The sequence below is a fragment of the Thunnus maccoyii genome, chromosome 3, assembly GCF_910596095.1.
Source record: "Thunnus maccoyii chromosome 3, fThuMac1.1, whole genome shotgun sequence".
Lineage (NCBI taxonomy): Eukaryota > Metazoa > Chordata > Actinopteri > Scombriformes > Scombridae > Thunnus > Thunnus maccoyii.
Genome location: NC_056535.1, coordinates 25,889,011 through 25,904,404, shown reverse-complemented (window position 1 = coordinate 25,904,404; position 15,394 = coordinate 25,889,011). Strand labels below are relative to the sequence as shown.

At 37.4% G+C, this 15,394-nt stretch overlaps 1 protein-coding gene across 1 annotated transcript; it reads right to left on the bottom strand.

Moving 5' to 3' along the window:
• Positions 1-666: 666 nt before the first annotated feature.
• On the bottom strand, positions 667-9,084 carry LOC121894282 (tubby-related protein 1-like). The gene is made up of 12 exons (XM_042406789.1): positions 8,857-9,084; positions 8,610-8,732; positions 8,339-8,470; positions 4,902-5,039; positions 4,515-4,667; positions 4,359-4,441; positions 4,047-4,211; positions 3,672-3,784; positions 3,453-3,561; positions 3,234-3,332; positions 1,952-2,123; positions 667-1,797 (listed from the first exon to the last, which is right to left on the bottom strand). The coding sequence occupies exons 1-12, from the start codon at positions 9,026-9,028 to the stop codon at positions 1,664-1,666; spliced, it is 1,593 nt and encodes a 530-aa protein (XP_042262723.1). The 5' UTR covers positions 9,029-9,084; the 3' UTR covers positions 667-1,663.
• Positions 9,085-15,394: the final 6,310 nt, after the last annotated feature.

Below are 15,394 nucleotides of genomic sequence, written 5' to 3'. Positions count from 1 at the left end.
CTGGGTCACAAAAGCAGAGCTACTGTGTGTACAGATGATGTGAAAATGATTTTGCTTGTAGCTACACTATTAGTAGCTAAGAATGACAACAGTAATCTTAGCAGTTCTTTAGCTGGAAGTCACGTAACAGCAGAAGACAATGGAGGAAGACCTCACCTTAACAGCATCTGTCCAGAAGAGCTGCCAGCTTCAGGCTTCATTTAATCTGCGAGTTTGCCTGCCTGAGCAGGTTCAGGCAGAATACACACCTCTCACTTACTCTCAAGGCCATCGGCTCAAACAGGTTTTTCATCCTGAGTGAAGCTCCTCTCGACATGTCGGGAAACTACTGGAAAACAGTGTGGGTGTCTTGCAAATCTTGCAACTGCAAGGAGTCTTTCTGATTATTTGCCAGCTACCTGCTCATAGCGGAAGATATAGTCTCAAAACATTTTTTATGACTGACTACAAAAACATACAGTATATAGCTTTAAATAAGAAGTGGACTTACTCTTAGTATATTAGTCTGTCATCTGCTAAATCCAAGAAATGTTATTATATCATTATGCTATTGTAGCATATTGTAACTGAGAAATGAGGAGAGACTGATAGATACACAATAAATCCTTACTTCAAGGGAATTGAATTCACATGCTTTATTAAATAACATCATTATAATAAGCCTAGAAATGAAACAAAGGCAGTGTTCAGAAAAATAAATGAATTTTACAAAATGCTGGAACCAAAAAACACACAAATAGAAAATTCTACAGGAGCTCAAATGAGACCCACTCATCAGAGAAATCTGCAGAGTAATAAAACTTAAATAGATTGAATACTTTGTTGAAATATTTCAGGTTAAATATAAATACCAAGAACTACAGACACTCCTATTCTAAAATGCTATGTCACTTTACAGTAATAATGCCGCATACCTGGAACTCATGTTCCAAAGTCACTAAAATACAGTCCATTGTGTAAGACAGCTGTTAAAATAGAAATAATAATAAAAGTAATCTAATTTTTAAAGCTATCAGTTTTTTGTAACAGTGTGCCACTTGTTCAGATTGTTGATATGTCAACAAACTCTCTTCAAATTAAATTTTGCCTTAAAGAAACTAAACATTCTTGTCATGACTTCATTTTTGGTGTCGTCAGTCACAGTCACATCCGACACAAGACACTGGTGACCTCTTGATATTTCAAATACAGCCCATTATAGCATTACAATAAAATACAGCACAACAAAGCCAAAACATAACACAGTTTAACATCCTTTAATGATGTTAGTAATATTCAACACCTTCATCCTTGAGGTGTACCATCATCTCATTAAAAAAACCCTCCAGTGACTGGAGTCCATCCAAGTTTTGTGTTTCTTTCTGTGATTCACAGAAAGTGTGAACGTTTCCACTGATTACAAAGACAAAAAAGCAAGACTCTCCTGTTGCCATGCCGTGCAAGATCTGATGATAACATGAGACCAATTTTGTGTCTCAACTCCCGGAGGGAAATCACACACCCATAAAGGTGACAGCACAGCAGCAGGTATTGTCATCATTCGTTATCAGTGCCTATCGCAGAAAGCGATGGAGGCGAGTCCAAAGACGTGGGTTGGTCTGATGTGGGTGTGGATGTGTTGCACACTGGTTTCAGTATGAATAGACGACTGGGGATCTTTCTGTTATTCACAGGCGATTTTGCCGTCAAAGCTCGAAAGTGCGATGGCAAAGGCCTGTACGGCACACAGCGGGTACTTGAAGTCCAGCGTGAAAATGTCATCGGCTATTCGTCCGAACTGCATCACGATGTAGTCCACTGAAAAAGACAAGACTTAGTTTATAGACAGACAGACAGACAGACAGACAGACAGACAGATAGATAGACAGATAGATAGACAGATAGATAGATAGATAGATAGATAGATAGATAGATAGATAGATAGATAGATAGATACTGTAGACAGACTCACAGTCTTTGTTATGGACTATCTGGAAGTTCTTGATGGAGGCCTGGGTGACCCTGCCGTTGAAGTTGAGCACATGAGACGCTGTTTCTTCGTTCCACACAGGCGTCTTGTTGTGAAGCTCGATCAGATTTTCCATCCTTCTATTCTGGTGCCTTATCAACAAGCCGTCACATTCCTGCCAAGAATTGGCAAAACATAAGTCAGGAAAACACCAACAAAGAGTAATATGATTGGCCATGTTTTGCTCTCATTAGAAACAGACGACATACCATAAATCAAGCTGTGGGCAGTGTGGATGTAATTTGTTGACACTGTGTGTAGCAGGGGATTCTGGGATGCCTGTTTCTGCTAATGAGCCATCTGATGGTTTTACGCTCATGAATCAACAAGTCAAAATACCCATGGTTGGAGGTGTCTGCTTGATGATCCCAATTACATACACTTTCTCAGCCATCGTAGTTTTAAATTAGAATCCTTAAGATTTTCATAAAATCAAACCCTATTTCTGATATTGTTTATAGCCTGTAGCCTTTCTGCAGCATGTCTGTACAGTAGTCTTTACTGGGAGTGGTGGAGTCAACCGCTGGATTCAGAATGCCCACCGAAAAATGAGGGATTAATGAAAACGATACATTCATGTAATTTTATCTCAGCAGTCCTCACTGTTTACTGCTCAGTCTTTCAACGTCATATCAGAACTGTATCACATTGCTGCTAATACAAACAGGACATCCTACTGCCACTGCTTCACATTACAAGCGAACAACTGGCTAAACACATGGTGGCTTTTATTATGAGGCAACCACATGAAACGCAATATGTTTGTCACTGCAGTCAGCACTGACCACACTTATCAAAAACGCATCTACAAAACAAGACAATAGTCATTTTCGGTATTATTATTATTATTATTATTATTATTATCATTATTCAATGTCATACCATTTGTCAGAGGATCAGTTTTAAATATTGCAAGAAAGTAATTGAATACCTCCAACTGCTTAGTGAGGTACTGTCTCCTGTTGTGTGGAAAACTAGTCACGCCATGTGCAGCATGAAATCAGGTCACGGTTACGATTATTTTTTATTAACTTCTTTATCAAAAAAATGTGAATTTGTTTGGTTGCTCTGTAAACAGACGCACCAGCTGCTCTCATCACTATCACTAGGATTAAGTGGCAAAATGTTGTTTTTTTTTGCCATTTGAGTGAACTGACCCTTTAACAGCACAGGAGATTCAGTAGTAAGAATTTTGTACTACTAAAGTTTTAAACACTGCGCTTACATTTCTTGGTCGGAGGGGTACTCGATCATTGTCCTTGTCCATTCCCGGGATGATGACCGTCATCCTTCTGGGCCCTTTCATCCCCAACACGTTTGTTTCCTGATGTGGGATGGGAAAGATCAAGTTTTTTTTGTTTGTTTGTTTTCAGCAAGTGTCCCTTAACACAGTATTTATAAAATTTAAAGGTCACATGAATCATTAAGCTTTCTAATGACTCACATAAATGATGCCTGCTAGTTCCTGCCGTGCATTAGACATGTCTGGAAGAGCTCTCTCTGGATTTAGAGCATTGTCGAAGACGGTGAACTTAGTCCCCATTAAATTTGACCTAGTCAACATGTAAAAGTTTTTGAATTGAAAACTCACAGCAGATGAATTCTTGGCTGATATTACACATGAATGAATGAATGAATGAATGAATTTTGAAGTGGGATGTACCTCAGTTTTCCAACAAAATTTTCTCCTCCTCTCGATAAATCTGTGGCATCGATTGAGACGAGATAATTTGACGTTGCGCTTTTCTTTCTTTTCCTCCCAGCCAACAGGAATGTCTACAAAGAAAAAGTATTCTTTAGAATTAGAAAAAACACAGTAATTACCACAAAAAAAACTTTAGCACTAATTCAACTGATTAAATTAATGAATCTGCCGACAGAAACACTGTTTTACTTGTTAAACACTTTGTCAGTTTTTGGTTTGGTGCTCTGAATGTGGCTGACTTCTTACCATGTTGATGCTCTAATTGCAAGTCATCTGGATAAAAACATCTGCTAATTCCCAGTTATAAACTATCAAACTCCAGTCCTCCCTGACCTTTTTTTCGTTGTCAAGATGAAGGTAATAAATAGGATAGAGGCTCTTGTCCATCCCCCGCTGGTCCCGAGTCACTCTGCATTTGATTGTCGTGCCCTGCGGAGCTGGATCCATCACAAACTTCTCCAAGTTGTCAAACTCAATCTCAGGTGATGGAGATCTCTCCTGATCACAAAGTATAAACACATATTTTCTGATTAAAATCATTAATTTTTGCTGTATGCATAAAATCTCTTACACTGATAGAAAATCTTCAAGTGGCTTAAAATGTCTTTCTTTTATTTGTGGGTGGATTGTTGGAATTTGATATACCTTTTTCTTCTTCCCTTTGCCCTTTTTCTTCTTTGATTTTTCCTCTTTTTCTGAGTCAGAATCATCACTCTCTTCTGCCTTTCCTGAGAGAAACAACAGGTTTGTTAAATACTTGCCAGTGACTCAAAAGGAGGAAGAAGTCAGTGGTAAACTTGCCTTTCTTCTTCGTCTTTTTGTCTTTGTCTTTGTCTTTGTCTTTGTCCTTGTCTCCTGTTGCTTGGAACATGGATGATGAGCCGGCGGCGGATTTCTTCTTTGACTTGGCTGACTTTGTCTCTACTTCACTATCATCACTGTCTGATTTGGCAGCTGCTCAAGAAACAGGTGTAAAGGTTTTCAAGGTTTCATTTCATAAATTTGTAAGAGGCCACTTGAGACATGCTCTTTTTAAATAATGACACAATGTATAATCTAAAATAAAGTCGACATTATATTATTCTAGTAATTATTTTAGCATCAAGATGCATGCTGAACCATAAAGTCACTTATGATCATTTGCAGGTTCAGGCTTACAAAAAAGCAACGGTTTGAGAAAATAATCACCTTTCTTCTTGCTTTTGGAGTCCTTATCTCCGTTTATTTGGAACATTGAGGCTGGTTCCTTCTTCTTATCCTTTTCCTTATCCTTATCTTTATCCTTTGACTTGGACTTTTTTTCTTTTCCATCAGAATCTTTGTCTTCTGCAAATGAGAAACAAGTAAAATGTAAAAAATGTTATCAGTCATCGAATGTGACACCAAACTGAAGAATGTGAGGGAGAACACACTGAGGAATTTAATCTATTTTTAAAGGCAAATAATGTAAATCTCACTGCTTTATGAGATATATTCAACAGAGGACTTGGAGGAAATGATTGAGCAATTGCAAAACCAACCCAAACTGTAATTTGGGTTGGGTGTTGCAATTGGTTTCCACCAACTCCTGAGGGAAATATCTGGCTCTTCAGCTGCTAAATGCTCCACATGGTAACTTTGTCTGTTGTTTGGTGTTGGATAGGTCGTGTGTAGTGGGTATTTTAGAGGTTTTTTGCTGAAAACTGCTTCTAGCTGCAGCTGAAAAGCTATGAGAGCAGTGAAAGTGAACCAAACAGTAAAGTTGTGGACTGTAAAACCAAAACAATGAGCTAAAAGACTATAAAGCTCTGTGGAAGTGAGAGGGAACTGCAGAGTCGAGTGATGATTCTCTGTGATGTCACTATGAGCGACCCCTCTCACGTGAAATCCATTGTTAAAAAATTAATTATAACCACTTTAACACAAGTTGTTTTGGTTCATCATATTCATCTCTGATGCATGACTTGTGAAAACCAATTTCTTAAATAACAAAATATAATAAAGTTTGAAGTGCACATGAGTTAACTCTTCCATGGACACTGTAATTGACTTTTGATGATGGTGGTTCTGAAACAGCTTTGTAATATAAGTTATTTAGCAAATAGTCAGGAAAATGTCCTAAGATAAAGTATAGCCTATCATGTATGATAAATATTCTTTTCATTGCTGATAGTAGTAATCAATGGTGTCCAAATCTAAACACATATGGAATTCCTTGAAATTAAATCGTGTTCTTCTGTTGTTGGTCACACACAAAAATATCTGTCTGGCTACTAAATGTTTAGGATGTAGCATGTGCAGACTTTTAGAGATGTGGAGAAACTGCAATCTTCCTTGAACAATATCTTACTATATAATTGACTCCCCCTGAAATTCATAGAAATAAAATAGAATAATGAAATCACAATATGAAAATGCAGATATTATACGACATAAAAAGATAGCTTCAGTAATACATTGAGAGTATGAAGTAGGCCACTGATATAATTACTATTAAAGTAGTGACTACTACTGATATAATGTAATTCATTTCCATGTTTACAACTAACAGAGTACCTAGCATGCCCATACTTTACAGGTGAAGCAGGGAGCCACAGACACAAGTTAGTGCAGGTATTCCTGAAATGACTGACGGCTGATCTGAGGTGGAGGAAGGTTAAGCTAAACTCAGTGGCAAGAGTTCTGGAGACGGTCCAAGAAAAGAGCAGCAACACTCTGAGCTGTGACGTACAGTAAAACAATACTGTAGTGATGAATAGCTAAATTTTAAGTTCTATTCCTGCACTGATTCACTTGATTTTAGCTCATGTACATGGAATAATGAGTTACATACAACAAAAGTTGTAACTCTGCACAAGTGTGTCGTCCCAAAGAAATAATCAGTAACATTGGTGCTAACAGTTTTTGAAAGCTACTGCAGCGTTATCACTGGTGAAACCCCTGAGAGGAGAAATGTATGCCTCCAGGAACAAGACTGACAGTCCGCAGCCATGCTTGCAGCTCTGTGAGGACGTACTTATGTTGTGTTCACGTCATAATGGAGTATCATAATTACAAGATTCTGACTAGTGTATAGTGTTGACCAAATTCCAGGTCGTAATTACAACTGGGAAACTCAGACTTTTCTGAACTTTTCTACTAATGTATCCGACTTGGCACTTCATAATGGGGAAGTACTTGAAAATGTAGCAAATAGGGACACCTCACATCATCCAAAATCTGTCGTTCATGGTGATTTCATGGATGTAGTGTTATATTGTAAGTGCATAGTATTTTCTAACCAACTCTGTGATCATACAATCATGTTGAGTTGTCTAATGACAACATAGGAATCTTTCCCATCTTTAGGCAAAAGTCAGACTAAAGATCTATCTGCACACTGAACTGAGAGCTTCCAGCAAATTTTATTTAACAGAGAAACTTTTTCGATCAAACTGAACTCTTTGTCAGGGATTGTCAAAAAAACACAAAACCTCAACACCTGAAATGCACTGAATTAATATTAAATCATGTATTCACAACATGAAAAAGCTTCAGTCTGTCTTTTGATCATGCACCTGTAGAAGTTTTTTGGACCTGTTCATCATTCCCATCAATCGTTTAAGACGTGAACGCAACATAAGGCACATCGGTGCTTTGAGCTAAATGCTAACATGCTCACAGTGACATGCTGATGTTTAGCAGGAGTAATGTTTACCATGTTCATCGTCTTTAGTGTGTTAGCATGCTAACATGAGCGAATTAGCACAAAACATACTGGACAAATTGAAATTTTGACATGAATATGGAGCTAGATGAAAAGTTAAGGGATCACCAAACTTATTACAATTCATCCTGAGGGGAACATGAATGTCTGTACCAGACTTCTTGTAAATCCATGCAATAGTTGCTGACGTATTTCACTCAAAACCAAAACCTCATGGCGGCGTTAGAGGAAAAGTCAGAGGAGCAATCATCATTACTCATCTTTAAGATACGTGGCTAAAAGGTGACGTGTCAAAAAATGCCCAAGAGACCTGAGAAACAACAAAGGTATGTAGAAAAACTTGCAACTTATTACAAAACAGATCCCAAGTGACATTAAAGTGGACAGTGATTAGGAACTATGCCCTCTACTTTATTTTAGTTTTGAAGCCACAAAAAGACTCAAGGCTCATTGTGTCATTCAAAGTATTCAATAGTTTTTGTACAACGGTTAGTGAGTTAGCCAGTCTGTTAGCTAATCAGTTTTTCCTATTTAGTGTTATTCTAATTGAGAATTTGTTCGACAGTTTGGAAAAGTAGTATCTTGCATCATTTTCTCCAGACCTCCTGCACAGTAGAAGTGCCACACAAAGCCGCAGAGGAATCTGGCTAAACAGTTCTGGGTGAATGACTTCCATTTTTAACGGTAAATGTTAAGTAGAATTAAAAAGAAAATTGTCAGGATTTGGGAGTTACTATATTTTAAAGACATTTTCCACAGTTGATTGCTTAAAGGCAAGCTACTCATGTAATTGCTGTGTTCTGTGTTACCAACTCAGTGTTTCCACTCACTCACCATTACACAATAAAATCATCTAATCCTCTTAGTCTGGTCTTAAACTGTTGTTTTGAGAACACTGTTAATGCCTTTGGAAAACTGTTTGCCTGCGTGTTGCCTTTACCTTTAGATTTAGATTTCTTCTCTTTGGCAGAACTTGAAGATGGAGAGCTGTCCTTCGTTGTCTTTTTCTTTGTTTTCTTTTTGGGGGTGTCCTCATCATCGTCATCGTCATCGTCATCGTCTGTGCCTGAACCTGCAGATATAGCAAACATCCTCATCAAACCAATTATGGATTTTCATGGTTGACTGAAGGTCCTCGCACTGCCCAATTTTAAGTAACATGCCACTGTGGCTGATTTTTCATTTGACGGTAAAAGTCGTCAACGACTTACCTTTCTTCTTTTTTGGAGCACTTTTGGCTTTCTTTTTCGGCTCTTTCTCTTTGTCTTTCTCCTTTTCTTTTTCTGGTTCTTCTTTACTCTTTTCTGTTTTCTTTTTCTTCACCTTCTTTCCATCTGTAATATTTGAGCAGGAAACAGCAGTATTGTTAGATTATGCCGATAGAGAAACACTCAAAACATCAGTTTATTGTCTGCTTTCTTTGATGGAAATGCTTAAAATATCTACAAAGTTACTCACTTTGAATGGCTGGACTTTCCTCATCTGACGCATCTTCATTCTTCTTGGTCTTTGTTTTTTTGGGCTTGGCCTCAGACTTGCCTTCTGTGGTGCCGTTGGCTTCCTCTTTCTTCTTTTTTGGCTTCTGGGGATTTTCTTTAGAGATATAAAACAAATTAGAAATGAAAGTCATGGAAGAAAAAAAAAAGAAAAAAGAAAACTGAGAAAAACAAAATATATATCGCAAGACTGAAGATAGCAACATCTTTATTAGTAATAAAAACTCACCATGATAAAGTCAGATGTGTAGGAAGCAGAGGGTAAGAAGGCAAAAAACAAGATTACTAATTATATTTATACTACTTCTACAGCTATTAATATTGTGGCTCTATTATAAAATATGTTATTGATATTATATTCAGTCATTCACATAAAATTTAATGAAGAACATCCTCATATGAGTGCAATATGGCAGTAAAACTGTAATAGTAAATACAAAGGCAGTAATAAATACATGTAGCTTCTGGTAGAGCTGCATATTAAGCTGCTGATAACATCTTGTATTTATGACTTGTAAATGGACCTACAACGTCAGATTTAGTTACAGGAAGTGAATGAAGCAACAAGGCATGATGTAATAACAGTGATACTATGCTCATAAACATGCATTTTATAGAACTGAATAATCTGTTTCTATTTTTGTTAATACAGTTTTGTAACAAAAAAAAACAAGGAAAAAAAAAAAAGTTTTGTAATGATTTTATGTAACTTGCTCAGGCCTCCTCCTGAGTACTAGGAATCTTAGAAGCACAATGATCACAGTGAATCCCAAACACACTTTACATCACATGTATTAGAGGACACAACATAGCAAGTCAATCACTTCACTAAACCTAAATAAATGACTAAGCAACAAGCCAAGTCTGCTGAGCTGCCACATAGGCTGAGTTAACCACTGAAGACAGAATAATGAGAGACAGAAAGTGCAGTAGATTATGGGAAAGTATTTGAAAGTCAGTTAAGTATATATTCATTGACATTTTCTAGGCTGTTGCTGAAATGTAATATATATTGTATTTCATGTATATTCATATTACTCATAACTCTCCAATTTGCTGTTCTTTCTTCACCTTTAATAAAAGTTTTCATCAGCACTGTCTAGACACAAGCTGACCTTCAGTCCTCCCTCATAATATCCATGTCCTCTGACATGTATTTGTCTATTTGATAATCTTGTACAATATTCAAATACAATAGTCCAATAAATCCATGTTATAATGAATAAAAAATGAGCTCTGTGCTGTGTTGTCCACAAACATTTCGTAAGTCGGAGGACTCTGAGGACTAAACCTTTGCACAAAGTGACAGGAACAACGTGTCACTCTCCTATGTCACGAAGAAGGAGGTCAGTATGATTGTGACCAGTGGAGACAGTAAAGGTAATCCTATTAGACGCAGATCCTGCATCGATGGAGGCCTATTTGTGTCCTAAAACAATCTACAACTCAGAGTAATGACAGCAGATTTGATATTTGTCATGTTGTGATGAAGTGTTGAATAAAAGACAAACATCATCATCAGATTTTAGCCAAATACTCATATCTGTCTATTATATTCATAGACATTAAAATAGCAGTTTAACTGTTGACAAAAGCCAAAATAAAACATTTTTTATGTAGTTTTGCTACTTTACCAACAATCTCTTTGTTAATTTTGTTAATTTCTATCCACTGAACTTATAACTTTTAATAATTATTCAAAAAGAACCCTATTTTGTCTTGCTACTGTCACACAGTATTTTCAAATGCTTATTTATGACTATAATAAAAGGATATGTTTGTTAAAAAATGTATTTGAAACTTAGTGACCTTTATGCATTTCTTTGTAAATACTGGACGCGCTGACACATATATTGGATAATTATTGCAGTTCACTGAGAGGTTTGCAACTCCTGAATAGAAAGAGGATCATGTTTAAAACAACAATTGAAACAAAGATTGACATGAAACTATGATCCAATAATCACCCTTAATGTTGTGTAAAATGGACAGAGATTTAGCCTAGTTTTTGCAACTGATCCTGTAATACAGTTAAAAACAAACAGATGGTGATACATTATTATTATATGAGGTAATAATATATATATATTTTTTAAGGTACATGGGCCTTTAATGGCATAAAGAAGGATTACTGACTCTTCAATCCCTCATGCGTGTTTTTGCAGATGCATTGCTCAGCAGATGAGCTCTATAAACTTGGACATCCATCAAGATACAAGTTATGACCAAGCATACAGGCGATCCATGATTCAGCTGCCAACAGGAAAAATTTCCAGTCTTTAAATCATGTTTGAAAACTGCCTCTGTTGGATAATCTGTTCTACTCTAATTAAATACTTCCCATGCTGGCATTAAAGAGCAGTTACCTCACATGTGACTCACAGATTATTTTCTACATAAACATCCTTCTAAATGTGTTTCATTTACATTTAAATAATTGAAGCCAGTTCTACATCACAAACAGAAATTAGAGGCACAAAAAGATGTTAAACTGTCACATGAATTAATTGCACTCAAACTCTAAACTTTGTATGAGCAGGCCCATCTATAAATATTCTTATATGGCAACATCAAACATGTTATTTGAGTCTTGTTAAAATAATTTTTGTGGTCTCATTAGTCTTCATTGTCCAAACATCATTACATGTCATCGCTAAGCAGCTGAATGCACACTGAGAAGTAATCTAATTTGAAAGTTAATTAAAAAAAAAAAAAATCCACAAAACCACAACCCCACCCTGTTACCTTCTCTGCAGACATGGCGTGGCCTCTGACTTCAGCTCTACCACGGCTTCGTTTTTAGAGGTTAGAAAATAAAAAAGCAGGCTTCTCAGTGGAGATAATGAAAGAGTGAGAAAGCCCTGTACTCACTGCATCTCCATCAGCAGAAAGTTGTTAATAGGATTTATGTGTAAAGCCATCTGCTCTGTAGAAACACGTCAACGGGAGAAACCAAAGGCTCAGGAGGAGGGAGAAGGCTTGTTTATCACATGTGTCCACTATTCAGAGTCCAACTCAATGTGAGTTTTTAACGTCTGGAATACTAGATGTTTGTCCTCTCCTTTTACTTTACACCTTTTGTACTTTATAGGTCAGACTACCAGCACCATCTGTAAGTTTTTTTTTTTTTTTTGCTGTCTCCAGTGACAAATAAGGGAAATGGGATTTTTGTTTCTTAAAAGTTACATTTACCTGAACCGGCAGCAGCGGGGACGAAGCAGAATCCTCATCCTCATCCTCTTGAATTCTGGGCAAAGATAAAGAGAAACATGTTAATATAATGTAATATTACTTTGCTTTTATTCATTGTTATAATTAAATTATGATGGTGTCATTTTGGTATATACAAAATAGTAAAGCAATGTTTTTTTTGTTGTTGTTTTTTTAAAAATTTTGTTATATATGTTAATCACTTTCTTTTACATGTGTGATCTGAAATAATGCAGCTAATGATTATTTTCATTATTGATTAATCTGGAGATTATTTTCTCATTTAATCAATTGTTTGGTCCATAAAATGTGAGAAAAAAGTAAAAAAATGTCCATTATAATCTTCCAAATCACAAGTGGGCAGTCACGTTTCTTGTTTTGTTCAACCGATGGTACCAAACCTAAACATATTTAGTTTAATATCATTTAAGACTGAGTGAATCAACAAATATTCATATTTGAGAAGAAAAGACCTAAACAATTAATAAACTCTAAGAATAGTTGCTGATTAATTTTGGTTGATAAACTAATTGATTAATCAGTTGATTGTTTCAGCTCTAAACTGAAAACTGGCCTATTTAAAGAAAAATAAGGTTAAAATAACATCTTCAAAAAGACTTTTAGGATCTATTTATACCAACTAGTTAAGAATAGTAGCCACGCCTGGCAGCAGATAGCCATGACAGTGTCAAAAGCTCCTCATCTATAGCCAACGAGCTCTGTGGCACAGTGTCATTCTTACATTAACAGGTCACACAAGGTCTGGGAATTCGGCCTAAGAAGGGCTGCCTGACAGCAACAAGTAAAGCTTACCCTTGACACTTATTGGTTTAGCACCACTTGGCTAGTACCAGTGGAAAGTGGGTGTGGTAAAGCAATAATAACCATTGAGAAAACCATAACGCCTCAGGTAGAACTAATGAAAGGCACGAGGAGGATATCTAACATATTTAGCCCTCATATGAAAAATGTTTAAAAATACAATACAAGTTCTGTATTGTTGTGTGGTAATGTTCACATACCTGTCCTGTGTCCAGGCCTCTTTCACGATGTGATTGTGGAGAGGCATGTTTGAGGTGCAAAGAGGCTACATCCAGATTTTTGTCTTAATGAACAAACATGTGAAACTGAGTGCACTGACAGAAGGACAGCCAATGCAAATCACTCAATTTAAGCCTGTATGTAAAGATATATCAGTATGAAAATATAGAAAATATCATCTATGCACACATACACACACAATCTCTCACCAGGTAATGGTTTAGCTAGGCAGCAGAGTGATAACTAGTTTCGATCCAGCTTGTGAATGCCCACTAGGCTCCATACACTTCCTGTAGCCCACACAGGGGTCACATGACCTGACCTCTAAGAGGATTGTTAACAAAGCAACATGCCCCCCCCCATCGAATACCACACAACCAGGATACCCTGACCCTTCAACTGGGATTACTCTAATCAGCTACTCACCATCTGTGAGCATTTCTAGGGTTTTCTTAGAAATGTAAGGAGGTTCCCAAGGACAAAAAAAATGTTGCTTGTATATAAATAAATTTTACATGGGTAAAGTAAAACAGATTCAGGTGAAACAAAGCAGGTGTAGTTCTAGTTTAGGTGTGTAAAACTGCACCTGAATGAAAGTGAGGAATCAGCAAGAGCCTAGAAATTACAGAAGGTGGTTATGACCAGAGGGACTGTTCTCCTTACTTCAACAAATACAGGGAACGTGTCTTCAACAATGTAATCTAATGTTGTGTGAATGGAACAGCTGTATTTGCCCAAGAGTACAGGAGCTGGTTTGTGAGGCAGTGTGGTCTTGACAGTCTACCGTCTCCTGCTTCCCTAAAGCAATAAAGGTTGAAAAATAAGTGTCTATTTATTAAAAACAAAGTGTGATTTCCTCAGTCAACCACCAGATGCTGCTGTACCCCAAGAGACAAAAAACAACAATGGAAGAAGCAGCTGTGAGGCACCAGGGGGCACATGGAGGTACTGTAATTTCATTTGTGCTTAGAGTTAAGATTGGAAAAGTTAAAAAGCATAATAACTCATCAAAAAGGAAGTTTGCTACAACCTCAAACCCCGTCTGAGTGCTATCTGGTTGCAGTCTGAGAGTTCAGAAGAGGAGATGGGAGGAGAGTAATCACAGCTGAAGTAAACAATAACAGGACAGGACAGGAAAGTTTTGTATTTTTATAAGGCCAGACCCTTTGTCTCTCCGCATCACCGTGCTGCTCACGCTGTCCAGTCTGCTGACTGTTGAAAAGGGTCTAGACTAATGGCTTTGCTGGCATTTCTGCAAACGCTTGACAGTAACATGGCAGTTGGCAGGCGGCCTAAGGAAGGCCAGCGACCTCAGGGGAGCAGTGGAGAGCCATCAAGATCTTAAAGAGACAGAAACTACAGTGTGTTTCTCACCATATACTGTGTTTCCAATCCCTGTTCATGTCAGTTGTGTTTTATTACTGTGAACGAGATGGTAAACAGTGTTAAAGCAATGAGAAGCAGCACAAGAGAGTAGAGCAGAGAGGCTGTAAAACCAGCTCTTACTATACCAACAACTGTGACAACAAGCCCGAATGAAATGAAAACACATGAATCAAAGTTATGGTGAAATGGGGACCATTCGGAGCAGTTGTGCAAACACTAAGCCAGGAAGAATTATGTTAAATACATAAAGGTAGAGCTTCCAGTGGCAGTGACCTGTGTTTGAGGAGGGGGTATGATGATGATATTTTAGTTCACCCATGGGTTTAGTGCTGAAACAGCACGTTGGTGAGGACATGAACCTGGTGGCACTGTAAAACCTAGTGAATTATCAACTAGGAGAGGGACCATATCTCAGGAAGGACAAACAATAAAGATGAAACAGGAAAATGTGGGTTATATGAATCTATCCCCAAAGGAGGGATTGTTCAAGGAAGGTGGAGCAGTAGAAAAGAAGACAATGGCAGGAGGTCTCGTCCATGCTATTCAGAAGGAAAAAATAGTCTCTTGGGTTGTAGATAGAATGAAACTCACAAGCTCACACTGTTGAATCAACAAGGTCACATCCTGTTTCATACCCAAACTTGGAACTCTACCTGAGCAGGGTTATACAAGGTTAAATAAATTATGGTTAATCAACGCGAGTGGCCCTGTGAGGCTGAAATGCTCATTTCATTACAAACCAGAAAACAAAATCTCTGCATGGATGAAAAATGGAGTTTGCCATTCTCCGATTCTTATTGCAGTAATACTCGAGTCATATTTTAGTTACTTGAAGTTTCTGAGGTGCTCGTTGGGCGTCCAAC

Coding starts and splice junctions, on each gene's coding strand:
- LOC121894282 (XM_042406789.1), bottom strand. CDS start 9,028: ATGACTTTCATTTCTAATTTGTTTTATATCTCTAAAGAAAATCCCCAG. Junction 4,668..4,901: donor CTCCAAAAGCAAGAAGAAAG/GTGATTATTTTC, acceptor TTTCTTGAGCAG/CTGCCAAATCAGACAGTGAT. Junction 1,798..1,951: donor GATAGTCCATAACAAAGACT/GTGAGTCTGTCT, acceptor TGTCTTTTTCAG/TGGACTACATCGTGATGCAG.